This window comes from Bubalus bubalis, chromosome 1 (assembly GCF_019923935.1).
Source record: "Bubalus bubalis isolate 160015118507 breed Murrah chromosome 1, NDDB_SH_1, whole genome shotgun sequence".
NCBI lineage: Eukaryota > Metazoa > Chordata > Mammalia > Artiodactyla > Bovidae > Bubalus > Bubalus bubalis.
The window spans coordinates 103,675,336-103,703,124 of record NC_059157.1 but is presented as its reverse complement, the minus strand read 5'-3'; the positions used below and the strand labels follow the sequence as shown (position 1 = coordinate 103,703,124).

General features: G+C 43.6%; 1 protein-coding gene across 12 annotated transcripts in view; it reads right to left on the bottom strand.

The window, feature by feature from the left end:
• Positions 1-2,281: 2,281 nt before the first annotated feature.
• SIDT1 (SID1 transmembrane family member 1) overlaps positions 2,282-27,789 on the bottom strand; it is a 103,360-nt gene continuing 77,852 nt past the window's right edge. For 8 of the 12 annotated variants that reach the window (XM_044941933.2, XM_044941940.2, XM_044941944.2 and 5 more), the window contains 15 exons: positions 26,802-26,947; positions 25,963-26,036; positions 24,847-24,913; positions 23,076-23,149; positions 21,520-21,643; positions 21,204-21,321; positions 17,584-17,720; positions 16,857-16,965; positions 13,670-13,684; positions 12,525-12,601; positions 10,549-10,595; positions 5,451-5,556; positions 5,250-5,360; positions 3,933-4,046; positions 2,282-2,582 (listed from right to left, as the gene is read on the bottom strand). In XM_044941933.2, coding sequence (XP_044797868.2) covers positions 2,520-2,582; positions 3,933-4,046; positions 5,250-5,360; positions 5,451-5,556; positions 10,549-10,595; positions 12,525-12,601; positions 13,670-13,684; positions 16,857-16,965; positions 17,584-17,720; positions 21,204-21,321; positions 21,520-21,643; positions 23,076-23,149; positions 24,847-24,913; positions 25,963-26,036; positions 26,802-26,947 — 1,382 coding nt within the window. In that variant the 3' untranslated portion in view covers positions 2,282-2,519. Of the gene's footprint in view, positions 2,583-3,932; positions 4,047-5,249; positions 5,361-5,450; positions 5,557-10,548; positions 10,596-12,524; positions 12,602-13,669; positions 13,685-16,856; positions 16,966-17,583; positions 17,721-21,168; positions 21,322-21,519; positions 21,644-23,075; positions 23,150-24,846; positions 24,914-25,243; positions 25,348-25,962; positions 26,037-26,801; positions 26,948-27,789 lie in introns of those variants that run through there. The other 4 variants (XM_044941937.2, XM_044941932.2, XM_044941960.2 and 1 more) reach the window with 4 other exon arrangements.

Below are 27,789 nucleotides of genomic sequence, written 5' to 3'. Positions count from 1 at the left end.
TCCTGTTGAACTCAGAGTTGCCTTCCCCTCATGTAAAGAGAGAAGTCCACGAGCACAGAATTTGCACAGGCCTGTGCTAAGCGTGGACGAGGGACCACTATGAATAACTCTGGCCACCCCCTCCACCCTGAGTTCCTATCAACCCAACCGACACAGTCAAACACCTTTCTTGTATCTTCCTACCACTGCACAAATCACCACAATAGAAAGAGCTAACAACAAATACATTTAGAATTGATATTTATAGGAGCAGGCTTGGTATGGGTTTTCAGCCCTGCTGCAGAGAACAAAACTGAACCACAATATGTGAGTTTATAGCACTCGGCAGACACTGTCAGAAAACAATGCTGAAGAATACAGCAGCATAATCCATCCATTTCTACAGGGCCCCCTCTCCATTTCCATGGACATATTTCCCAGACAAGCTACCGAACAGGTTAAGTGTCCTACCATTTATTCACTCAGGCCACAGGGATGCTTGAACAAACTTTGTTGTTCACATCCTGCCCCCACCTTTTTTGGATACGAAATCCTTTAGTGCATTAAAAATAAAAGAACTAGGTCAACTCAGCAAAGTTAAACAGGTTTGAAATTTGTTTTAGATGTTAGATTAATAGAACCATTTACTAGGTGGCCTTCATATGGCCTATGTGTTGAGTTCAGTTCAGTCATTCAGTCGTGTCCAAGTCTGCAACCCCATGGACTACAGCATGCCAGGTTCCTCTGTGCATGGGATTTTCCAGGCAAGAGAACTGGTGTGGGTTGCCATGCCCTCCTCTAAGGGATCTTCCAGACCCAGGGATCGAACCCATGTCTCTTATGTCTCCTGCAGGTGGTTCTTTGCCACTAGCACCATCTGGGAAGCCACATGTGGCCTATGGAAGCCAACAATTTTTAAGAAATAAAGAATAACAGAAGACCAATTACAAATTTGGGAGCATTTTAGAAAAAAAGGTCACAATACTTCATTGAAAGCATCTCTGTGTTCTTAAAATTAGGGTAAGTTTGCTATTTAAACTTCCAAAATGTGTTTTGAACATTATGTTAGAGAAAGAATAATATATTTTAAAAAGGGTGGCTGATCCATTTCTCTAATGAAAGATCGGGAAAGCAGAGGTGAGAAAGTAACTTCGGCTTCACAGGCAGACATACCTGTGTGCATGTGTTTGCATGTACAAGTTATTATGGCATCCTAGGCCAGGTAACAGGGGAGTTTGGTCAAAATGGGACTTTCTGGGGGCAGAGCAGCCACCAGTGTGAGTGAGGGTGGGGGCTGCTGAGCTTTTCAACACTGTCCTGGGGAGAGAATGTGAATCCAAGAGACAACCCCAAACTGGCTGAGCTCTCTGCAACTGGAGAGGAGGAGGGAGATGCGCTCATTCTGAGACTGGCCTCCAGAGAACCTCGGGGGGAAAGTCTGGAGCCCTGATCTGCATGAAGCAGCAGAGGAGGGTCATGGTCAGTGGCACAGGAGCCTGAGAGCAGTGACCCTGATGAGAACACTTATGTCTTCCCCAAGGGTGATGTGGGCACAGGATGGAGCTATTTGAATTGGAGGTACTTTTGCCTTTGCTAAATCTGCTCCAGGAACCCAAGTCTTTTGTGCGAGGCCCGCTGGCCTGATGCTGATGTCACCAGTCTCCTAGTGCTGTCGGGCATTCCTCTTGTTCCTCCCGATGGTGGAAGAATTTCCCATTTCCCCGTCCACCTTGGAGCTGATCTGTGGAGAAACAGGGCCTTCCCAAGAAGGTAGAGCCTGAGTCATGGGGTCAACACACAACGGAGGGATGAAGACACAGGGAACAGGGAAGCACCCACGCCTTGGTCCCAGAGACAGTTACCCGCCAAGGGTGTGTGACAACCTGGAGCCCAACCTGGAGTCTTCCTAATGCTGCTGGGGGCCTGAGGGAAGCGTACAGCATTCCTGCGGTGGAGGTGACCAGCTGGTGCTTCAGAACATCTATCCCGGTTGGGCAGGGCCTTGGAGCCACCCCTCTACCAGACTTCAGGGAATCACATAATCCCAGGACCTTCGAGAAGGAGGCTGGTGTTTGGGGATATCTAGAGCAGCGGATGTTACAGAGGTGCACAGCCTGGAGTTTCTGGGCAGGAATCTGGGCTGCTGGCCTCTGGGCAGGGAGGCAGGTGGAGGGCAGAGTGTAGCATGGTTCTGCCATGGCTGGTGAGTCTCAGGTGAGGGTAGGAAGAGTCCCAAGGTGGTTGACTTCAATGCAGCTTGCGCACATCTAGTTCAGAGTTGCAACAAAAGGGGATGGTGGGTGTTTCTGACTCTGGAGGGCTCATCTCTGTCTACAGCTGCAACTTCTCTTCTGCCTCCTTTTCTTGCAGGTTTGGGTCCCTCTTAGCGCCTCTCCTCCCTGTGGGAATGTGTACAGAGCTCACCCATCAATGGGCGAGTGGAGCATTTGGCAGTGGTGACTTTGCTGCAGTCCCTGTATTTTTCATGAAACAGCACCAAGATCAGTGGCTCTCTCTCCCCAGCTCTCCATGCTGGAGGCTTAGAAGACAGGAATCTGGTCTCTCCGAACCAAATCTAGGTCATCATCTAGGGTTAACAAAACCTGAAACAAGATGGGCAAAAAAAATGAGAGGAATGCACAGTTGCGATAAGTCCCTGTTTTCTGACTCACAAGTGTACTTAATTGTTTTCATGTCTTCTGCAGCGCTGTGCTTTTAATAGACACTTGTAATTCCGCAATTCATTTATTCAAGTATATATCAAGGGTCTATTAAGTGCTATTGTAGATGCTAGGGATACAGCTTAGGATAAAAGATAGACGTCTACCCTGATGGAGCTTACATTTGAGAGAGGGCTTCAGACATGAAGCAAATGCATGAACAGAGGCTACTATGTTAGATAGCAGTATGTACTAAGGATAAAAATTAAACTGTGGAGGGAATATAGGGAGTATGGGATGGGATGAGGTAAAATTTTGGGGGGTGGCTGGGGGCATCATTACCACTTAGAAGGGGACATTTGAGTGGGGACCTAAAAGGAATAAAACTTTGTTGCAATAGAATATTGTTATAAGAATTGTTCCCCTACCCTCCATTTATAGTTCCCTCTACCATCACTCTCTCTGTGATGTAGAGGGAACTCTTAGCTCCACTTTTATTATCTCTGTCTCCCCAGAGAATGTGACGATTAAAGAAAGCCTTAAGGAAGAATGTTTCTACAGACTGGTTAAACTTCCCAAACTGGCCACTAGGAGGCAGCCCCGCTCCACTCTTGAGGTTCCTTGGCTGAGACTAAAGAAAGGGGTCAGCGTGAACCCAGGGGGCCCCTATTACTTGTTAAAAGAACTTGTGTGCAGGCACCATATACTTTTATTTTGGAAAAGTCAAAATTGAGATGGAAGTATGCTGGGAGTTGTCATCCTGGGTTGTTATAATATGCACAGCTTCAGGGAAGGTGTGTGGGCAAAAAACGAAGGGACTGCAGGAGAGATTTGGAAGAGACTGGTTAGAAAGGCAGCGAAAGGCCTGGCTGCTATCCTAGGCCACTCCAGGAATTTGGAAAATGTTTGTATTAATAAGGTATGTAGTGAGACTGGAGGAGAGGGAGGAATGTGAGTATGACACAAGAAGGAATAACCTAGTGTGGCTGAGATGGTAGCGAGTGCCACCAAAAGCGCTTCCTGGGGGAGCTGGGCATGTGAGTTCCAATCATCAGTGCAGTCCAAGCATCGTGCAACTGAAGGAAAATTATTTTATCACTGTGTCTTAAAGTATTGAAGAGTAAAAGAACAAAATGAAGATCTAACTAGAGGGTACAATGTTTAAAAAAAAGATAATCTGTACATTGAATCATAATAAAGACTTGGAAATTAAAAATAGGATGTAAGTAAGGGGGGAAGAAAAAAAAAAGAATACAAGATGTAAAGAGAGAAGCAAAGTTTTTATAAACTCACCAAGAATGAGAAAAACAGGGCAGTAGCAGAGAGGAAGTGCCAGATGTCATGGTCGTCAAAGAAATCTAGCAGGATGCACTCTCGGTTCTTCTCCCTGGACTCAGCTGGCGTTCCCTGGAAGGAGGTGAGGCAGGATGTGGGGGAGTAGTCCCACAGTTCAACTCCGTAGAGGACGGAGTATCCAGAAACCTACATTCGCTACTAGATGCCTGGGTCACTACATTATTAGCTTCCAAGAAAACATACGTCCACACAAAAATGTGTCCACAGATGTTCATAGCAGCAGCGTTCATAAAAGCCAAAAAGTGGAAACCACCCAAATATTCATCCACTGAACATCTGCTAAAATGAGGCATGTTCATATAATGGAATGAAAAGTGAAAGTGCTACTCAGTCAGTGGTGTCTGACTATTTGCAGCCCCATGGACTATAGCTCACCAGGTTCCTCTGTCCATGGAATTCTCCAAGCAAGAATACTGGAGTGGGTAGCCATTCCCTTCTCCAGGGGATTTTCTCGACCCAGGGATTGAACCCTGGTCTCCTACATTGCAGGCAGAATCTTTACTGTCTGAGCCATTATTCAGCAATAAAAACACATGATGTACTGATATAATGTGATCTGTACAAGGGTGGACCTAGGAAACGTTACACAGAGAAGGCAGACTCTGACTGCGTATGATTCCATTTATGTGAAATGTCCAGGATAGGTGGATCTACAGAGACAAAAGACTAGTGGTTGCCTCAGGCCAAGGGGTTAGGGAGAAATGGGGATGGACTGCTAATGGATGTAGGATTTTTCCTGGGGTGATAAAAATGTTCTGACATTGATTGCGGTGGTTATGGTGATGGGGAGCTAAGACTTCCTCCCTGTTCTATGCCTCACATACATCACCAGTTTCCTAGGCCTCAGCTTTCCTATCTGTGAAATGGATTTTTATACACCTGCACCTGGGTATCTGTTTATGGATGATGACTATGATAAGGTGGCGACGATACACTAATCAAGCGTCCTGTACATATTAAGCATCCATTGGGAACAGGATCGCAATCATAATACAACACACAGTGAAGATCACATTGGCAGTGGGGATAGGGCTTCGTGTTTAAGAAGCGCCACCCCGGTAATAATGACATGGCATTTATTGAGTATTTATGTGTGGATATTTATATAAAACCAACCCCTTTTAAAAAAGCGTTCACATTAGAGAATATAAAACAGATAAACAGCAATAAGCCCGTGAAGAGAGGGAGGTAGGAAGGTCAGAAAAGCCAGATGGAGAGAGCACATTGTCCAGGAGACAAACACTGTTCTCTTACCTCCCAGCTGCTGAGATTCTGGAAGAAAAAATACAGGGCGGCAGCCCACACTACAGCGGTGGCGACAATGCAGAAAAGCGGGATCAGGAGGATCTTCTCGGAGCTGCGCAGCTGTGGGTGAGAAGCAAATGCCGCCAGGCTGCATGCATCACCCGGTCACCTGAGGAGGGCCCGCAGCGCCCAGCCAGCAGCCACTCTTACCTTCATGATGATGTAAAAGGCCAGGTAGAGCAGCAGGTTGCAGATGAAGATGCCCAGCATGTAGGAAGCGAAGTCCCTGGGTCGGTAGATGAGTCCAAAGAGGGCGCTGAGCGCACAGAGGAATTGTTGTGTAGCCAGGAAGCTGGATTTTTGGTATTACCCACCCTTCCAGCCCCCACCCCCATTTCTGGTGGGAGGGGAATTAAAAAAATCTTTTAACTTTCAATTTATTAAATCTCTTTTAGAACATTCATTTTAATGATTATAAAGTTCCTATCTGTGGATGTACCTAAACAGTACTCTCTGGCTGAAATGAGTTTTCTCTTCGTCCTTCAGTTGTTCACTATTATAAAAAACGGCAACAATGAATGCCTTTAGACATATCCTGCTTTTTTCTTTTTGCATTTAAGATGATTATGACTAGACATAGAATTGTCTCAATAATTGGTTTGACACATATTACCAATTTTTAGCTAGCTGTCTAAATACTGAAGTTTATTTGGTTGGGGTTTGGCCTTAATTTTGTTCCAAATTACTACTCAGTTATAACAGAGATCTTTATCATGTGGGGCTTCCCTGGTGGTTCAGCTGGTAAAGAATGCCTGCAATGCAGGAGATAACAGAAATATTTATTATATAGCTCTTGCTTATCTTGTGATTTTGAAAGCTTGTTTTTAATACACACTATGCACATGTATGATATATAGTTGGATTTCTGGCCTCTTCATTCTGATTCATAATTTATAATTTTGAATCAGTGCCTCACCATGTTATTATTGTTTTATAGATTATCTAACATAGGTTGTCAGATGTGGTTTAGTCGCCAAGTTGTGTCCGACTCTTGTGACCCCATGGACTGTAGCTCGCCAGGCTCCTCTGTTCATGGGATTTTCCAGGCAAGTGTGTTGGAGTGGGTTGCCATTTCCTTCTCCAGGGGATCTTCCTGACCCAGGGATTGAACCAGGGTCTCCTGTACTGCAAGCAGATTCTTTACCAACTGAGCTACCAGGGACTTCCCAACGTAGGTTAGGCTAGCTTGTACTATCCAATATGGTAACCACGTGTGGCTATTTAAATAATTGAAAGTGAATTTTCTCAGTCAGACTCCATTTCAAGTGCTCAATAACCACAAGTGGCTAATAAACTAAGCTTTATTCCAGAAAGTTCTGTCGGATAGTGTGGGGCTGTTGCTATACACCTCTGTGCTTGCTTTCTTCTGTTAATCCTTTGCAGAGACCTTTGAAAATTTTGTCTAACTAGGTAAATAAATTTCTGAATAAAACCCTATTAACTTAGTTCCAGTTTCTAAATTTGCACATTACCTTGAGAATTGATATCTTTACAATAGTTAATCTTCTCACCCAGGGCATGGTATCTTTCTTCATTTAGCTAAGTTTTTGTCTATATCTCCTAATGAGGCAGTTAAATGTTTTGCAGAAAGATCCTACATATCTCTCAAGTTTATTCCTAAGTATTTAAAGTGTAAAACTGTTACTAACAGTTTTTGTTCATTTTTTAAAATATACTTTTTATTGAAGTATAGTTGATTTACAATGTTGCGCTAGCTTCTGCTGTACAGCAAAGTGACTCAGTTATACACTGATTGCATTACATACATGGATTCCACTGGATGCATCCATGTTGCTGCAGACGGCGTTATTTCATTTTTCAATGGATGAGTAGTATTCCATTGTATGTATGTACCACATCTTCTTTATCCATTTCTCTGCCAATGAACATTTATATTGTTTCTACGTCTTGGCTATTGTGAGTAGTGCTTTTGTGACTGTATAGGTGCCCATTTCTTTTTGAATTATAGTTTTCTACAGATATATGCCCAGGGGTGGGATTACTGGATCATATGGTAATTCTATTTTCAGTTTTCTGAGGAACCTCCGTACTGTTTTCCAGAGTGGGTGCACCAACTTACATTCCCACCAACAGTGTAGGAGGGTTTCCTTTTCTCCATACCCTCTTTAGCATTTGCTGTCTGTAGACTTTTTAATGATGGTCATTCTGACCAGTGTGAGGTGGTACCTCATTGTAGTTTGATTTGCATTTCTCTAACAATTAGTGATGTGGAGCATCTTTTCATGTGTCTACTGGCCATCAATATGTCTTCTTTGGAGAAAATTCTATTTAGGTCTTCTGCCCATTTTTCAGTTGGGTTGTTCGTTTGTTCTTTATTATTGAGTTGTATAAGCTGGTTGTATATTTTGGAAATTAAACCCTTGTTGGTCTCATTGTTTGCAAATATTTTCTCCCATTCCATTGGTGGTTTTGTTATGGTTTCCTTTGCTGTGCAAAATCTTGTAAGTCTGATTAGGCTCCATTTGTTTGTCTTTATTTTCGTTTCTATTGCCTTGGGAGACTGACCTAAGAAACCATTGGTATGGTTTATATCAGAGAATGTTTTGCCTATAATCTCTTCTAAGAGTTTTATCAAGTCATATGTTGTGTTTAAACCTTTAATCTATTTTGAGTTTATTTTTTTGTATGGTGTAAGGGTGTGTACTAACTTGACTGATTTATAGGTGGCGGTACAATTTTCCGAACACCGCTTATTGAAGAGACTTTTTCCCATTGTATATTCTTGCCTCATTTGTGGAAGATTAATTGACTATAGATACGTGAGTTTATTTCTTGGCTGTCTATTCTGTTCCATTGATTTGTATATCTGTTTTGTGCCAATATCATGCTGTTTTAATTGCTGTAGTTTTGTAGTATTGTCTAAAGTCTTGGAGGGTTATGCCTCTTGCTTTCTTCTTTTTCTTCAGAATCATTTTGGCAATTCTGGGTCTTTTATGGTTCCATTTAATTTGAGGATTGTTTGTTCTAGTTCTGTGAAAAATATCATGGTAACTTGAAAGAGATTATATTAAATCTGTAGGTTGCCTTCGGTAGTATGACCACTTTAACAACATAAATACTCCCAATCCAACAGCATGGGATAGCTTTCCATTGATTGTTTAAAAAAAATACCTTTTAAACTCACACCTAAATAAATATATAAAATATTTAGGAATAAACCTGACAAAAGAGGTAAAACATTTATATGCTAAGAACTATAAAATATAATAAAGGAAATTAAAGGTGATTCAAAGAAATGTTTTTGTTCAATTTTTATTTCAACTGACTTTGTCCTATATAATATAGGAAATTTCCTCTTCTCACAATTTGAAATCTTCAGTATACTCTAAACTCTTGTATACTTTTCACACAGATTCATCAGTTATTAGCATTTTGCCACATTTGTTTTATTTTCTCATTCTGTCTCTCTCGATGTATACATACATCTCTCCCTATATGAATACACATACACACCACTGTTGTTCTTCAAGGACTATATGAGACTGACTCAAGGTTGCTGCTGCTAAGTCACTTCAGTCGTGTCTGACTCTGTGCGACCCCATAGATGGCAACCCATCAGACTCCCCCATCCCTGGGATTCTCCAGGCAAGAACACTGGAGTGGGTTGCCATTTCCTTCTCCAATGCATGAAAGTGAAAAGTGAAAGTGAAGTCGCTCAGTCGTGTCCGACCCTCAGCGACCCCATAGACTGCAGCCTTCTAGGCTCCTCCGTCCATGGGATTTTCCAGGCAAGAGTACTGGAGTGGAGTGCCATTGCTTATGTTCAGTCATTCCATGACCTTTGTAATATCCATGGGAAACTGAGGATGGAGAACCTTAGTGAGGCGGTACCGCCCCCTGCTGGGCAGTCACAGTACTAGTGTGTCGTTGTGCCTCATTTCCCCCCACCCTGCAGGCGCTGGTGTCCCACAGAGCTCCTGCTAAGAAGAGAAAGGCCATCCACCTTGTCTTGTGAGCAGACCTGGTTTGATTTTAGTTCTACAAGAGGCAGGGACAGGCCAGGTGATTCTGACCCTGTGGACATTGTCATCGGTTTTTCATTATCATATCTCCTACCAGCACCCTCCACCGTCTTACAAAATCACCAGGACTGTAGGGTCTTCACTAAAAGGGTGGCCAAGCGAACATCACAGGTGATCATGGCCAAGAATCACCCATCTCGATGTGTCCCTCAGTGAAGCACAGTCCTTCACAGGTATGGACCTTCCCCAAGGTAACCCCTGGGGCAGCAACATTGTGGGAAGTTTATTTTGGATGCACATGGCCCCTAAATAAGATTCAAATTCTCATGAACTGATTCTGGGTTTTCTGGGTTCCTTGATTCTGGTTTTCACATTTTTAAGAATAAATTGCAAACACTAGATACATAAAATATAGCTAGCATAAACGTACTTTCGCTGCACTGTTCTACTTTGAGGTAGGTCATTTGAGGAAACAAAGGGGCTTCCCAGGTGACTCTAGTGGTCAAGAACCTGCCTGGTAAAGACGTGAGAGACACGGATTTGATCCCTGGGTTGGGAAGATCCCCTGGAGGAGGGCATGGCAGCCCACTACAGTATTCCTGCCTGGAGAATCCCATGGACAGAGGAGCCTGGCAGGCTACATAGTCCATAAGTTGCAAAGAGTTGGACACAAGTGAAGCAACAGCATGCATACAGGAGGAAACAAAGCCAAGGTAATAATGAAGGAAAAGAAAAGGCAGAAGAATGATACATGCAGAGTAGGAAGACTGAGACCTGGAGGGAAAGAAAGAGACAGGAAAGAGACTTACACACACACACCACCCCACTCCCCCTAGTAAGAAAGAGATGCCTACTGGGTAGCATTATGGAAAGCTCTAAAAAAAGAGTTTAAAATGGTTGCATTTTTGACTGCTGGCATAGTTAATCTCTCTCTTTATAAATATGTGTGTATGTATGCATATGCATATATAGCTAATCTAATTTATCCACATAAATATCGCAAATTTGATGTTTGTCTTGTTGAACAAATGAGTGCCGGGCATCGAAGTGTGGGACTCATTGCTTTAAGGTAGACCACTGCTAGTACACAAGCGCATTTTTTGCAGGACGACAAATAGCTTTCTTTCAAGTCTCTAGAACAAGCACAGTCCCACACTCTCCTTAATTTCAGATTTCTTTGTAAAAATGACAGCCAAGGAAAGCTAAGCCACAGTGTTACAGAGAAATTAGTAAAGAGAAAGACATGTTTTCCTAAGACTACTTACAAGGACCAGTTAACCAGGTTCCCCACGATGAGTAATACCATCCTGTCCTGGAAAGGAGGAGAGAAACCAGTGAGTGAAAGGCTGCGTGCACTACTTCTTACCATACGGGGAGCATCAATTATGAGAAAACTGCTTTACTGAAACGGTTTTTCTATCGATATAGGAGAGCTGTGCCTATGAATGAACACTAATCCTCTGAAGGACTAAATGGCAACGCCTCTGACTGCAAGCAGACATGACCTCCTCCCTGTAAATGAAAGCCTGGTAAGTAAAGCAGAAGTCTTGCTGTTTCCTTCCTGTTTTTAAAGGAGCTGGGCACCTGCGATTCTTTCCCTGGGTTGTGGTGACTGGTGGGACCTAAGGCAGCTCTTGAGACACAACTGGGATTTGTTTCATTACTCTGGCTCCAAGGAGGTCCCGCAACTCCTAGTCTCCTGGTTTCTAGACACACATTTTGAATATGTTATTGACTGGAGACGTAGAAATACATTTTAGAGACTGATACAATTGACATCACCGTGAGAAGCTGTTAGCACCTAAAATTGACCAAGAGCTCATAATATAATTCATGATTGTCGTTATCATTCACACTTTGCCCCGTTTGGTTTTTGTTCCAATCTTGTGTATATTATAGGGCTGCCCTCATAGCCCAGTTGGTAAAGAATCCGCCTGCAATGCAGGAGACCCCAGTTCAATTCCTGGGTCGGGAAGATCCGCTGGAGAAGGAACAGACTATCCACTCCAGTTTTCTTGGGCTTCCTTTGTGGCTCAGCTGGTAAAGAATCTGCCAGCTATGTGGGAGACCTGGGTTTGATCCCTGGTTGGGAAGATTCCCTGGAGAAGGGAAAGGCTACCCACTCTAGTATTCTGGCCTGGAGAATTCCATGGACTGTATAGTCTATGGGGTTGCAAAGAGTCGGACATGACTGAGAGACTTTCACTTCACTATGTATATTATAAACTCAAGTGTATTACTATAAATTTTTTAAAATGATGCATCATGAACTTGAGTGAAGAAGAATTTTTTGGTGAATTTTATGCAAGTACTTTCTCTGATTGTCTGAGCGATATATATATACTAGTGTGTGAGAAGATCATAGTACTTCAGAATATGGATCCAGATGATGTGGTAATCACATCACAAGTTCATGATACATCATTTTTAAAAATTTATAGTAATACACTTGAGTTTATAATTTTGTATATTCTTTATATAAAAATCCTTCTGATTATAAACTATCAGCAGGAATTCAGTGAACACCTATGTGCCAGGCCCAAAGGGGATCACGGGCTCTGACCACAGGCCTGGCTAAAGGCTGGGGCAGTGGCTTAGAGGAGGGATGCAAGTTCTCTGGGGTCCCTGGCCAGTGAGCCAGGGCAGCTGAGACCAGCACCCTGATCCCTCTGCTCACTGTAGTAGCAGGTAATGTATTGAAAACTATAAGGCAGAATATTTAACAGTGTATTTTTACCCAGAACCAATAACTATAAATTTGAAAAAAGCATTCCTACTCACTGTCAGAATCAAACAGTACACAAAAAGCAAACAAATGAAAACTCCAGAAAGTATAAGTTCCTGATGAAAGTGATTGGAATGACCATATGACCCAGATGGCCTGGGACGGCCCAGGTGTCGTCATTAATACTGCCTTCTATTCACAAATGAAATAATCATACTTCTTTGGATGATGCTTTTATAGGGACACTGTCTTGACCCTCCCTCCCTAGCAATCATCACTGTTTGACAGTTTTATATTTTTTTTTCTTGATAGATTAGCAATTTTTATGTAAAAAGGGCACCATTCCATCTTGTCTTTTAAGAGTGAGAAGAAAAGGAAGCAAGATGCCTCTTCCCTCACTAACTGGACTTCAGCCACCCTAGGCCATCTGGCCCCCTTGGTCTGGGGAGCCTTGAGTGACTGCCCGCCGCCCTGTTGTCTGGGAGAGGGCCAAGGGACACAGGGACATGCACGTACCATATACAGAGGCCGGGTGCGCTGCTGGATGCAGTCCGTGTAGAACACCACAGCGGCCCGCCGGAAAATTCCCCAATCTGCAGATGACACAATCGCATGGTGAGAAGGCTTAGTCACTGGTAATACAGAACACTCCACTGTGGCCCGAGCTTTTGTGGCCAGGATGAAGATGTCCTCACCTCATAAAAGCCATGCTTTGCACCTAATAGGTCAGTAATAAATACTTGCTTTAAGAAATGCACCACCACCCCCACGGCCACCAGGGATTCCATGGCAGGTGTGCCTTATCCGTGCGACATCCCACAGAAAGGCAAGCAAGATGGACACGAGACAAGCACTCACAGATCACTCGGGCAGCTGGCCAACCCGCCTACGGTCTCCTGTGGCTAAGGTTCCCTCTGTTGATGGTTTACTCTAGTGCTGTTTTCTTTACAGCAGAGATGTGATGGGGCCTCTCAAAAGTCACCTTAAAACATCTGCTCTCTCTAGACCATGGGAAATCGTAGCTTGTGAAAATTCAAATTTGTATTTCTCAGTGTGGTTAAAAGTCAGTAAAAATTAAACCAGGGGATACTGGGGACTATTGAGCATGTCCAGAAAGGCTGAATGTGGATTAAAACAATAGTCAAAGGAACATAGATGGGAGAGAGAGGGGGGGAGCTTTTTTTTTTTTTACTGCAATCCTTCAAAAGGATGGTATGAAACACAGTGAGTGTGCATGTCACAATTGTTATATAAACAGGACCAGAGCCCCAGGTGGGGCCGTCCTGTGAGTCATCTGCATGTAGACGTCACAGGCAAGGCTGGAGTCTGCCTGAAGTGAACATTTCGGTGAAGGTGGACCCCAGGTCTGTTGTGGCTGCTGCTACTCTTCAAGGCCAACCCTGGGTTCAGCTGAAGCAGCTGGACTAGCTACAGTCTGGGGGCATGGTGGTGGGGTAGGGGGATGTGCATGCACTAGCCCAGAGGAGGTGGGCTGGTTGGGGTGCATACCTGTCTCTGAGTCTCTCTCTGCACCCCCTTCCCACCAAATCCTGCCCAATTTGGAAGGCATGTTCAGAAAGCAGACTTGGCAGGTCAGCCAGGCAGGTTGTTTTGTTAAGAAAACAAGCTAGAAAACCCCGGGAAGGACAGCTGAACATTACCTGTGTCAGACACATCTGAATCAGTGGGAAGCAGAGAAATGAGAAAAACAAAAAAAGATTTGTAAGAAGGAAGCCAAACAGGTAAACTACTGATTGTTTTATTTTCCTCTAGAAATGGATGACTTTAATTCTGTTTTCTGATTACAAAAGAAATGTTTTCTCATAAAGAACACAGACTGCTTCTGCCTGTCTCACACGTTCAGAGCATGAGTCAGACTTTTCTCTCCCTGTGTCCTTTTGTGCACCCCCTGCAGCTTATAACCCTTCCCCTCTCTGTGGTCCTTTTGGGGAGGCAAGGGACAATAGTGATTTGGACACGTAGCTCTGTAGTTTTCTGTCTGGGTTTCCCCGGTGGCTCAGATGGTAAAGAATCTGCCTGTAATGCAGGACACCCGGTTTTGATCCCTGGGTCAGGAAGATCTCTGGGAGAAAGGAATGGCAATCCACTCCAGTATTCTTGCCTGGGACATCTAATGGACAGAGGAGCCTGGTGGGCTATAGTCCATGGGGTTGCAAAACGTGGACATGACTAACTGACTAACAACACTATGCGATGCTCTGCCTTCTTGCTGCCACTGTTCCTGTGTCCACATTTATTTTCAGGTGAGGCTTGAGGGCCACAGGGAAAGGAGTCTGTGATTTGAGAAAGCAAAGGCAGTTGTCTGACCACTCTCCACTAACCCAACTTCCTGCCTCTGGACTAAATGTAGATGCAGTTGTCAAATGAAGTACCGAATTTTCCTTTTGACTCCGGTAAATCTGTAACCACTTGGGGGAAGACTCCCTAGGCACAGGAATTTAAAATCTTCAGATAAGCTATGTGAGGACTATCTTCCCTTTGCTTCTCCAGACCCACCTGCCATGTCTCTGTCCCTACCATGCCTGGTGAGGCTGACGATAGGGACCATGCAGTGGGTCCCCTTAATTCTGTTGGGTTTGGACAGTGAGAGACCCCAGCAGGAGACTGCAGGGACAGAGAAAGGACAGTCAGCTCAGAGTACCATCTGCCTGGTGCCCGCCCTGTGAGGCTGCCTGTCAACCAAAGGACATTGATCCTTTCCTGCTGACTTGCTCTCCATGATGCCCTCCTTCCACATCTTGGTAACCACGTTCTCCATGTCTTTTTGGGCTTGTGGATAGTAAGCTTCTCTGCTCCTAACCCCAGGTTACTTTCATTCTTCTCTACCCCACTCCTATCCTATGGAGAATCCCTTTGTGAATAAATCATTTGTCTTTGGGCATGGCATCTTTTTCCTGTTGGGACCCTAACAAACTATTTCATGGTTATAATAGACTACATTAAATTCCTCCTTTTTAGAAAGGTATGGGGCAAAGGTGATATAAATATATTAAAAGCCCCTCTATCTATTAATGGTCATGACCATTACATGTATCTATATTCAGTTTTATTTTTCCAACTTGGAAAACCCAGAAAAATAGTGCTTAAATTATTTTCCTTTTGAAAGTTTAGTTTGTACAGTTTCATCCACTTCTGAGTATGGAGGATGGGACATGAACAGAGAGCTGGACCAGATGTCCTACACGACTAGCTCATGACGCTTCCACTGGAGGAGTTGGAGGCACCCTGGCTACATTAACACCAAGTGTTAATCTACTGAGCATGCCGAAAGGGAAAATTAAATTGCTAAAATGATAGATTGTTTTATTTTGTTGTCTAATCTTAAAGCTGGGCTTCTCTGGTGGCTCAGATGGTAAAGAATTCTTTATCCAGATGGTAAAGAATCTGCCTGCAATGCGGGAGACTGGGTTCAATCCCTGAGTTGGGAAGATCCCCTGGAGGAGGGCATGGCAATTCACTCCAGTATTCTTGTCTGGAGAATCCCCATGGACAGAGAAGCCTGGCAGGCTACAGTCCATGGGGTCGCGAAGAGTCAGACACGACAGTTTTAAAGCCAATTGTTATATAGAATTGCTCTTAGATGTGGGCAACAGGGGTGCCATATTTGAAAGGCCCTCATTCCCCAGTGAGTGAGGACTCTGCAGAGCAAGGGGATTGCTCCTCCCAGGCCACATTCTGAATTCCTGGACCCAAGAATTCCCTGCCCTAATGGCCTTGAGTTTGCTCTCAGAACCTGCATAAACTTTTCCCCTGGTTTATTTTCCTGAGGGCAGTATGCACTTCTAGAGGCAAGGAATGGCCAGTTGGATGTTGGACAGTGTGTCCATATGCATACCTGTGAGACCCCTTAAGGTGCAGGACAGAGCCAGCAGTGGGAAGAAAAGAGTGGCAGGGGCTGGAGACCAGCTCTCCTGTACAGCTGTGTTCTGTTCTGTGTTCTAGGGTATTCTCCCGTGCACTTGAGAATTTTAAATTTGAGCTTGTACCTTTTAGGTTGTAATAAAGGTGTATTTATCAGTTGTTGGTCTGCTTTCTTTCTTCCCTGTATATAACAGTGTTTTTAGTTTTCTTTATAACATAAACATTTTCATATGTATGGTGTATAGGCTTTTATTTACAATCTTGCCTTGGCTCTGGAAATATTAGGGATGAGCCTCTATGTTTATATATGTTGGTTTTTCTTGAAATATACAAATGAATCTTTGGGTCTGACTTCCCAGACCTTAAAATGATGGGTGAGATTTAGATTCTCTAATATGACTTGCTCCCATGTATGCTGAATGACCAACAGTAGCTCAGAAGCTGATTTCCACAGGACCCTAGGCATTCTAACATGATCTATTCACAATGTCAGAGAACGTTAGGCAGGTATCCTTCCTCTGAGATTGGCAAGTTGGTCTCTGAAAGTTCCAGTCCCAGAATTTGAAAAGCATATATAAATTCTTGATAGCCACTTAGCATGGTTAGAGAAATATTCTTTTTAAATACTACAGACTGAGAAATACTCTTTTTGGTGGAATTAGCGGTGTGACGATCATACTGTTATGCAAACGCCTGGTGAATTGTAAAGCTTTTGAGACTTGGAGTTGGAAGGATTCCTCAGCTCTGAGCTAGCTTAGTTTCTCAGTTGAAAACAGAACTAGTGATAATAAGTTGCTGAAATTTTATACAGGAGAGGAAGCTCTTAGAGAAAATATATGCTAATAAACACAATTCAGAGCATGTGTTCATGGTGACCAGTAACACTCCCATTTAGGATAAGCAGGACAATTTTTTCTTGGGGGGGCATTAAATGGCATGTTTAGTATAGGGGAACAGGTGACTCACCTATCTTGAAACGACCCATGTAGTAGATCTGGGTGCTGAGGGCCAGAGAAGCCAGAATATGGATTGCAGAGAAGATGACCCAGAACCACACGTCATTCTTCCCAAACACCTGGAAGTAAAGATGGAAGTTACCATTATCTATTCTTTTCCCCAAAGAACTCATTAAAGTTGTTCCATCTCTTGTGCATGCATACGTTGTCAAAAACCGAGCCGTGTGTATGTTTTGGATTTCCCTGTCCTCTGAGCTCTCAGGGATCTTACTACAGTCAGAGAAGGAGGAAGAATGGCTACCTGGCAGCATGAAAAAGAAAGAAATGGAAAAGGGCAGCAGTGGGTGAGGCAGCTGAACAGTAGTCAAAGAGGCAGGCGGCCTACAGTTGGAGGCTGATGCTCGCCAAAGAACAGAAGGCAACTGACACTTGTCCACATGTGTTGGGGAAGTGGCTTCTGTTCGTTCAGGTCAGTCTCTGTCCCATTAGGGCCTATGTGTGTCTATTCCCGTTTCACCTGAGTCTGGTCCCAGCTCTATATTAACACTGCCCAGGGTCAGTTATACGGGGATCTGTTACATTATCAAAAATTCTAGCTAAATAACTAAAATGCCGTGAATGGGCCAATGATGGGCCAAGGATTATGGTTAATTAAACCTGTACACCTGAGGTCCAAAAAAAAACCCAAACATTAAAAAGCCTCCCAAGAGGGCTGCTGGCCGTGAGGAGGGACACACCACTCCGAGGACGGTGAGTGTGATGACCAGGGCAAAGGAGGCGTAGGCAGTGTAGGCGCTGGCGTTGATGTCGGGGTGGCGGGTCTGGTAGAGCTTCAGCATGCAGAGGCCGGCGATCATGTACATGAAGGAAGTGTCTGCGGAGGAGCCGAGACAGTCAGGATCCAGTAGGCGGCAGACAGATCTTCAGAGAACCCTGCCCTCCCGGCCTTGGAGTATTTGCTGCCCCCAGCCCGTGTGCTGACCTCCAGGGTACTAGCCTCCCCAGACACATTCGAGGCAAGCCCTACACACTCCACTTCTCACCCCCTCCAAGAGGGGGGCTCCTAGCTCACAGAAAAGAAGTATCGGATGATATGATGAATAACTGACTCGCAGGGGTGAATGTGTATAAACGCCCCTGTGCAACAATAAAAGAACCCCTAACAGTGACAGGATAGTGTGACAATAGAGTCCCAGTTGGATGCAGGAGGTCCTTCTCAGTGTCCTGAAACATAACCACACTGATTACTGCCCATGTACACAGCTTTCTAGCCTAGGGACAGGAGACACCTAGAAATTACACATGGCTTAGCTGTATGAGGGTTGTGGTTGTTTAGTTGCTAAGTCACGTCCAGCTTTTTTGTGACCCCATAGACTGTAGCCTACCACCCTCCTCTGTCTATAGATTTCCCAGGCAAGAATATTGGAGTGGTTGCCATTTCCTTCTCCAGCAGATCTTCCCCACCCAGGGATCAAACCCACGTCTCCTGCATTGCAGGCGGATTCTTTACCATCTGAGCCACCAGGGAAGCCCCAGGAGGGTTAGGGGACTGCAAATTAAAACAACAATGTAATGTCCCATGTTACTCAAAAATGTGGCAAACTGTAAATAATAATAACACAAATTAGTGATATGGGGGAAGTGGGAACTCTCACTCAGCTAGCAGGAGTGCAAACTAATACTCTGAGGAGAAACTTGGTGCTTTTTTTGGTAAAATGGAAGACGCATAAAGCAGGTGATCCCCAAATTCTAATTCTAGGTGTTCCAGGGAACCTTTCTCACATGTTCACAAAGACATATATATGAAGATATTCATTGCAAAATTGTCTGTACCTGACCTTCCTCTTGAGAAATCTGTATGCAGGTCAGGAAGCAACAGTTAGAACTGGACATGGAACAACAGACTGGTTCCAAATAAGAAAAGGAGTACATCAAGGCTGTATATTGTCACCCTGCTTCTTTAACTTATATGCAGAGCACATCATGAGAAACGCTGGGCTGGATAAAGCACAAGTTGGAACCAAGATTGCCAGGAGAAATATCAATAACTTCAGAAATGCAGATGACACCACCCTTATGGCAGAAAGTGTAGAAGAACTAAAGAGCCTCTTGATGAAAGTTAAAGAGGAGAGTGAAAAAGTTGGCTTAAAACTCAACATTCAGAAAACAAAGATCATGGCATCCGGTCCCATCACTTCATGGCAAAAAGATGGAGAAACAGTGGAAACAGTGGCTGACTTTATTTTCTTGGGCTCCAAAATCATTGCAGATGGTGACTGCAGCCATGAAATTAAAAGATGCTTGCTCCTTGGAAGAAAAGTTATGACCAACCTAGATAGCATATTCAAAAGCAGAGACATTACTTTGCCAACAAAGGTCCGTCTAGTCAAGGCTATGCTTTTTCCAGTAGTCATGTATGGATGTGAAAGTTGGACTATAAAGAAGGCTGAGCACCAAAGAATTGAGGCTTTTGAACTGTGGTGTTGGAGAAGACTCTTGAGAATCTCTTGGACTGCAAGGAGATCCAACCAGTCCATACCAAAGGAAATCAATCCTGAGTGTTCATTGGAAGGACTGATGTTGAAGCTGAAACTCCTATACTTTGGCCACCTGGTGCGAAGAGCTGACTCATTTGAAAAGACCCTGATGCTTGGAAAGATTGAAGGTGGGAGGAGAAGGCCCGACAGAGGATGAGATGGTTGGATGGCATCACCAACTCAATGGGCATGAGATTGAGTAAACTTTGGGAGTTGGTGATGGACAGGGAGGCCTGGCGTGCTGCAGTCCATGGGGTCCCAAAGAGTCAGACACAACTGGGCGACTGAACTGAACTGAAGTGAACTGAGCAAAATATTGGCAACCTTGAAGTGCTGTACAACAGAGAAACTGATAAATGTAGTATATTTTTATTACATAGTGACAGTCTTCAAAAATGAATGAACTGGATATCCTTGATTCATTACCAATAATTCTTGAAAACTTTGTTGAATGAAAAAAGGATGTAGAACACAGTGTGATAAATTAGTATTAATTTGTTATTCAAATTAAAATGAAGAACTATTCAAATGAAGAAAAATTATAAAAACAAACTAGAAGGATAATATAAAATTGATCATAGTTGTTGCTTCTGAAGAAGGAGAGAGTGGACAAGTTTGGAAAGCAGTTCAAAATAGGACCTCAACTTTACACAATGTTGTATTTCTTTAACAAAGTAGATTAAGGCAGATATTTTAAAGTGTTGGCATTTGTTCCTTCTGAGTGGTGAATGGTATTGTTCTCTATAGATTTCCTCTATTAAAAATGTCTTCTAATTTTAAAAAGTTAAAATATAACAGAGTATCTGTGGTGTTAACAGCTGGAGGCTAGAGCACAAACACAAAATGACTGTTTGCAAAATTCACATCCTCAAGTGTGGAGGACATTGTTAATTGCCTTCTTCCAGCATCAGCTATTCCTGCTCCATCCTTACAGCATGAAGATACCAACTCAAATATCTCAGCTCCATTTCTGCTCAGAAATGCACAGCTCACAGCCTGTTTGTTTAGGAAAGCTCACAGCACTTCTGGTTTCAGGGAAGCGTCTCCCTTGTCTAAAGGTCACTTCCCCTCCTTTGGTACAGGGATTGGTGTAGCAACCCTGGCCCAAACTAACCCCCACACAGAAAGAATCGCAAGTGGACTCAGGGCTGTGTGAGCTATTGAGGAGTGAGGGGCTGTCATCTGGGGAGCCTGGGGAAAAGAACTCTCCTTGATTTCAAATGATGGCTTCCTGGAAGCCAGCTTGCTGCCTCCTCCAGACATCATGGTATGGAGACAGGAAGCAAAGACCCAATGTAGCTATTTTTGCCACCAGGAGGAAATACAGCCTGAGGAGACAACATGCAGTCTGGGTGCAGCCAAGGGGAGTGGTCACAAGAGAAGTGGAGCCAGGGCCACCGCTGGACTTGTGCTGATAAATATACTTATTTAATCTGATTTGAATTGGAATTTTTTATTACTTTCAACCCAAAACAAGCAAACTGCTAAGTTAAGCCAAGCTACATTGAGGGAGATTTCTAGATGCCCTGTTGGTAAATCTACCTGCCCTGCTGCCTGACACCTACCCCACTGCCTACCTGCAGACCTAGCCATGAGATTGATACTCAGTGTTCAGCGCTTTCTAGTCGATAAAATGTGGTCAGGGAGGAAAAAATGATACAACGTGGGAAAATCACGCCCTGTGGGAGGTACCCTCTGATCACTTCAGCACATGTAAATGTCATTTAATTCTTGCAAGCACAACTTTGGCATTTTTGAGAGAGTCCCAGGATAAGACTCCTGTACCTCAGATCTGTGTAGCTGATGTAAATTGTGATTACCGAACTGGAAGTTGGAGTAATTGGGGCAGACGTGGTAACAAGCACTGAGCACCCCTTCCATCATCAGTGCAATGCCCATGGCATAGAAGAGACCGAAGTGTTTGGGAATCCCGTATTCCTGAAAAAGCAGGAAGTGTGGTCAGTGGGAAGATCCTCATTAGTGACTTTGCTGTAGAACCCGGCACCCACGCTCTGGCCCTGTGTGGTCCCTTACACGTGATCCATCATCACACCAGATGTCCCTCCTACTTGCAGATCCTGTTTGGAACCGTAACCCTTCCTAGCTCCCACCTCCCTCTACCTGCCCTCTACTCACCATGGCAAAGATGTCCTTGGCTTCCAGAGCTTTTCGATGGAAAATGTCCCGGTGCAAGACTATCAGCAGGAAGAGGCAGCCCAGGAGCACATGGCCCAGGTTACTGAGAATGTTGTTGAAGGCACTAAGGAGATAGAGATAGCGAGGGAGTCAAGGCATCTGAGAGCTTCAGATGCTGAACGAAGGCATGGAGGGGCGAGGGAAATCAGCACTGTTTTCCACCAATAACCTTTCCATGAGACTTCAGGACTGAAAATCATCAGAGAGCATCTTTGTCCTACCTCTGTGTTAGGATGCTTTGCTTAGCCTGTGATAATATGTCCATTTCCTCCCAGGGATGCCTGTTCAGCCTCCCTAACACCCAATGATCCTCTCCTGTCCCGGTGGCACTGGCTGGGAATGAATCCTAGGAAAGAGAGCTATTCTGCAGATGGGCAGCTGGGCCATTCAGCTAGTTGCGAGAGTGAATTCAAATACATGGACCCATGTTATACGTCCATATTCAGCTCCGTAACTGTGAATTTCAGGATAAATGTCAGCTGGTCACAGTCAACAGATTTCTTTCAGAAAACTGAGTCTAGTTCATTCCAGATGAAAAAGCCAGGCTCCCAACTGCCAGGAAAATCCCTCTTTCCACTTCACCATGTGCTGGAGGATGGAGCACAGCCTTGGGGGCAGCAGGTCCAGCTATGAGGCCCAAATCACTCACAATTGAGGGAGCTTCTAAGAGTCCTTGCCTTTCTAACTAAGCCTTAATATCTTTATCTAAAAATGGGGTAATGAGACTTCTCTGGTGATCCAGTGGTTAAGGCTCCACACTGCCAGTGCAGGGGGCATGGGTTTGATCCTTGGCCAGGGAACTAAGATCCTGATGCTGTGCAGTGCAGCCAAGAAAATAATTTTTTTAAATAATGATAATAATTAAAAGTAATCTCCTTAAAAATAGCAATAAAACTACTAAATTAAAAAAAAGGGGTCATAATCATAATCATATCTATCTTATGAGGTTGTTTAGTGGATTGAATGTATTTGCAGCTCATGCCCATAGACAAGGGTCATCACAGCTAGGGACCTGATATTTTCAAACATATCCCACCTTCTCCTTAGCAGATTATTCTTAGGGCTGTTTCCTGAGCTCGTCCCCTACCCACCCCCCCTCATACAGGAGTGGGAGAGGAATACCTAGTCTCAAATCCTTGATTTCATTGCTGTTTACCCTTGATTAGGCCTTCCCTGGTGGCTCAGATGGTAACAAATCTGCCTGCAATGCAGAAGACCCGGGTTCAATGCTGGGTGGGGAAGATCCCCTGGATAAAAAAATGGCAAGCTCACTCTAGTATTCTTGTCTGGGAAATTCCACGGACAGAGGAGCCTGGCGGGCTATGGTCCATGGGGTCCCAAAGAGTCAGACACGACTAAGCAACTACACTTACTTTTTGATTGAGGTAGTTTTCCACAATTGTTTCTAGTATTTTTTTTAAAATACACATTCCATACCACATTACACAAAAAGGCATCTCTCATTGCCTCATGGGCAACCACAGGACTGGGCTTACCTCAAGACACCCAAGGGGTGAGCACAGAGGAAGTTGTAGTAGCAGATATCCTGGTTGCCAGTGACGTTGACAACCTGTAAAAGCAAGAGCGAGAAGAGGAGACGCTGTCTGCCTCCATGCCCTGAGCCTGAAATCACAGAAAGCAGGCGACAGCAGGCGCAAGCAGGCGCTTGCGGCGATCAACTGTCAGAGATTTACCTAACCCTAACCAGTGCTCCTCCTCAGCAGGGGATGAGTCATTACCTCCAGCCTTTACCCGGTACAGACACATTTCATTTAAATGCTACCATCTTGCTTTGAACTGAAATAGTCTGTGTCCCTCATTAGGTGGCCAGGCAGAATTCAACTGAAAACACTTCCTTTGTTCTCATTGTAAAAGGATTCTGAAAGGACGTTAACCCTGGGGCCTGCCTATTGACTGTCAGAGTACATCCTATTTCCTAGATGAATCCTGGGAGGGTAAAGAGCTGTCCCATCCTTTGTATGGAATTGATAACCACAGGGCAGGTGGACATAAGGAGATATGTGGTCAGTTTTCCATATTTATCACTATCATTAAGAACCTTCCTAGACCACAGCTGTATCTTCCAACAGAGCCCCAAAGAATTCAGAGAATATTTAGGGTATAAATCATGGTGCTCAAATCTTATAAAGTCCTTGTCCTCATCATGTATTAAGTATGGAGTTGGTGAAATATTATTAAACTGTTGACTCTCTAATGTGGGTGTATACTGGAATCACAAAGAGTTTCATCAGTATTGATGCCTGACTCCACTCTGATCTAACTGCTGTGGGGTACAGCTTGGACACTGGTATTTTAAAAAATCTCACAGATGATTTGAACACACGACAAAGTTTGAGAGCCATTGTATTAGAAACACCTTTAGCCTGGTGCTAGTCTAAATGGGCTTTTTCATGTATAATAGATCCTAGACAAGATCATTTATGTGACCTGGACCCTAGGATTCTACAAAGGTGCAGTGGGGATTCTCAAGCTGTTTTAATTATTGTTGTGTTTTTTTTTTTTTAATTCTGATTGCCTTTACAAAATCTATTTATTTATTTTTCATTGCAAAGGATCTTTGTTGCTACACGTGGGCTTTCTCTAGTTACAGCTGGTGGGGCCTACTCTCTATTTGTGGTGTGGGCTGCTCATTGCGGTGGCTCCCCTTGTTGTGGAGCATGGGCTTTAGAGCACAGGCTCAGAGATTGCGGCACACAGGCTTCGTTATTCCGTGGCATGTGGGATCTTCCCAGACCAGGGATCAAACTCATGTCCCTTGCGTTGACAGGTGGATTCCTATGCACTGTGCCACTAGGAAAGTCCTTTGTTTGTTTATTATTTATTTTATATTTCCTTTTCTTTTAATATTTTATTAGTGAAGCTGTTCTTACTTTTACAAAAAATATTTACCCTCAGTGACGGGACACCGGCTAAATTAGACATCAGGTTTCTTTGTTTTGGTCTGGAACTTTACCCATCATCCCACAATGATCAAAAGTTCAGACTGGTTAAACAATAGACATAGCTGACAGACACCAAGACTAAATGAGTGCAAGGTAATAATTTCAGATTGGTAGACAAAGTAATACAAGAGGTCTGTGATAAAACATTGGGGAACTAGATTTAAAGCTCAAAGACGACCCTGTGGGAATCCAAATGAGAAATTAATTCTTGGACAGAGCTCTTTATACCTTTCTCTGTAAATTACAGCAAAGGTCTTTCTCTGCTGTGTGAAAGCTGGGATTTGGGGTCTGAGGCCGCACTTACTGTTTGGTAGGTGATAACCAGCTGGATTACAGGCAGTGCATAAAACACAGCAATGGTAATGATGTTCCTAAGCAGACAAAAGGAACCAGAAATGGTTATTTCCAAATTAACAATGGAATTTTTGCTTTTTAATTTTTTTTAAGTATCTTTCCACCCCATAACTGCCTGCTTAACTCACCAAAGTGATTAGACACATGATTACAGACAACTGATTACATTCCCGTTTCTCCACACTTCCTCTCATACAATCATTTGCATAACAGTGTAAATACTACTTCTGGTTTAAGGAAATTATCAGTAAAGGCCTATCTCTTTAGGATATCATTAGATTAAAAATGATCAGAAAACAGGTAATGGGCGATGGATCACACGAAGGGGATGTGGCTCTCTTAGCTACCTCTTAGCTCCAAAACACTGGTCCCACTGCGCTGTGGAGTTCCACGTGACCCCCGCTGGGGGGCTCTTGTTTCCCTCTAGCATCCGTGTCCAAGTAAAAGGTCATCCTTCCAGAGAAAAGAATGAGAGGAGCTGCCACAACTGTCTGTCGGGGGTTTCTGAGGGAAAAGAGGGGACCCGGCCAGGCACCTCAGACTTTCTGCCTGGAAGGTGGTCCTGGAAGGACCACCACCTCTGTGTGGTCCATTTATCGCAGGTCTGTTTATCATTGGCTGATGGTATCATCTTCCCTCAGGGTGATTTCTAGCTACCTGAGGTGCTCTAGGCATCTCATCCCAGAAATCACTGGCTCTCCCAAGGGTAAGTCCTGGTGAGAGAAGAGGGAATGGTTCCTGTTTAACATGCCTTCTGGAAGATGGTTTTAGTATCTTCCTGGAAGAGGATTTAGTGTCTCCCTAAAAACACGGGATTCCACTACTGTTCTTATTTATACTTGTATTGATTTCATTTAGGGCTGGTTGCCTTTGATTGTGTTCTGTTTGTTGGTTTTTCCTATGCATTGTGACTTAAATCCTTTAAACACCTCTATGTGTGTCTCATTAAACACTGAAACCTGTGATTTGGTTCACTTATATGAATCACGTAAGTTCACTGTGGCTTTTACAAAGAAAATTTTAATTTTACTGAAGAGAGCCATAGTCCTTCTCATCATCTACTCACCAAAAATAAATCTTATACTTTTTGCTGACAATTCTTCGGTCCTTCCTGGACAGATCTGACAGGTAAAGGAACATCTGGGATGCCAAGTAAAAAGAGAATGCAAAACTGTACTTGGATTTCTTGCATAAAATACAAAGAAGAGCTTTACATATTTCAGTTTAATCCCTCATTAGGGATTAAAATGATTAAACAAGACTTTTCTCATAATTTTGCTTTTCCTAGGATGCCTTTAAAAATTCTAGTATTTCCCTAGCTTTAGGAAAACTGGCTGATGTGAGAAACCCACTGGGAATCTTGAATGCTTCTTAAATCTCAAGAATTGGTTTCCCAGTTTTCAGAGCTGCCCACTGGGTGATTCTTGAATTACAGAGTTGAAACCATGCCATTCACCTTCATGTCGCTTACTGGGTGCAACATAGTCTGATACATATGAATCAGAAAGAAATGAGCTTTTACTCCTGAAGCATTTTATGTCTGGAACCAGGGCGTTTTTCCAAGTACACCCTTCAGTGAAATCTTTTCTTCCACCTGGTTGGAACCCTTCCTCATCTTTGTCCATAATCAGCCACCTCAGACCCATGAACATTTTAGTGCTCTGTTCTCTTTACTGCTGTCACTTTTTCCCTCCAGAAAGGAGTGTTAATTAACTGAGTATTGCTTTTAGTAGCTAGTTAAGCTTTATCTAAAAAGCCCCCTGCAAAATTTGACTTCCCCTGAAGAAAAAAAAAAAAAAAATATATATATATATATATATAAAGGCAATTGAGGCATTGTTGAAGTTGTATTTGACTCCTGAACTTTCTGTCCTCTGGAGGGTATGGCCAGGCAGAGAGAGGTACCTTGGTGCGGATGATGTTCTTATCGCTCTCAATGTCTGGCATGGTGTCAAAGTCACTTTCCTCCACGGAGCTGTCAGTGTCTGACTGGCATGGCTGTCTACCATCAGAGGAGGACATCTGCCTGCCAGGACTGGAGCTTGACTCATCTGAAACAGAGGAGACTCTTCTGCCTTCCCAAGCTGAGAAGAACCCATGGAACCCATCTCTCCCTCTCTCTGCAAAACACAGTGCTGACTCATTCTTGGACACGTTATGTTGGTAAAAACCAACTCCTTACCCACAACACATGTTCTCTCAATTCTTCCTCAATGGACTTCTGACTTTCCTTGTCTCCTATTTTTATATTTAAATCACCTATTTCTAGGGCTGAATACAAAATATAAAGGCATCTTCTCTGTTAACTCTTTGGATGCAAAGATAATGTGCTTATATTTCATGTTTCATACTTTGAAATATGAACATAAATATATAAACATACACATGCATGTACTTATGTATAGCATCTACCACATGTATATGTAAGCACCTACATATCCGGCAGCTATACATTTCTCATGGATAAGGTATCTGTACACTGAAATCCCCCACATGCCGTATCTGTGATTATATAATGAAAACCACATTCTCAGGAAGAATCCTTGTGTTCCTGTGAATGTTTCTGAGAGCAGATGGGAATTTGTGCAGCTTAATGAGCACATGAGCCAAGCCTACCTTCCACTTTTATTTCTTCTGTTCAGATGGTTAAAAAAAAAAAAAAAAAAAACAAAACTCTGTTCTTGCAGAGCCAGAAATAAGTCTCCGGCGCTGAGCCCACATGCTTCTCAAAGTTATAGAAGAACAGGGCAGGAATACAGGATTCCCAGCCCCTCTATACTGACAGCTTAAAGCACACCATTCATAGACTTGTAAGCATCATGGAAATGTGTGGAAGCATCAATGCCCTCCAACGCTAGCAGGACAGGGATCAGAATTCTGTCCCCTTCAGGCC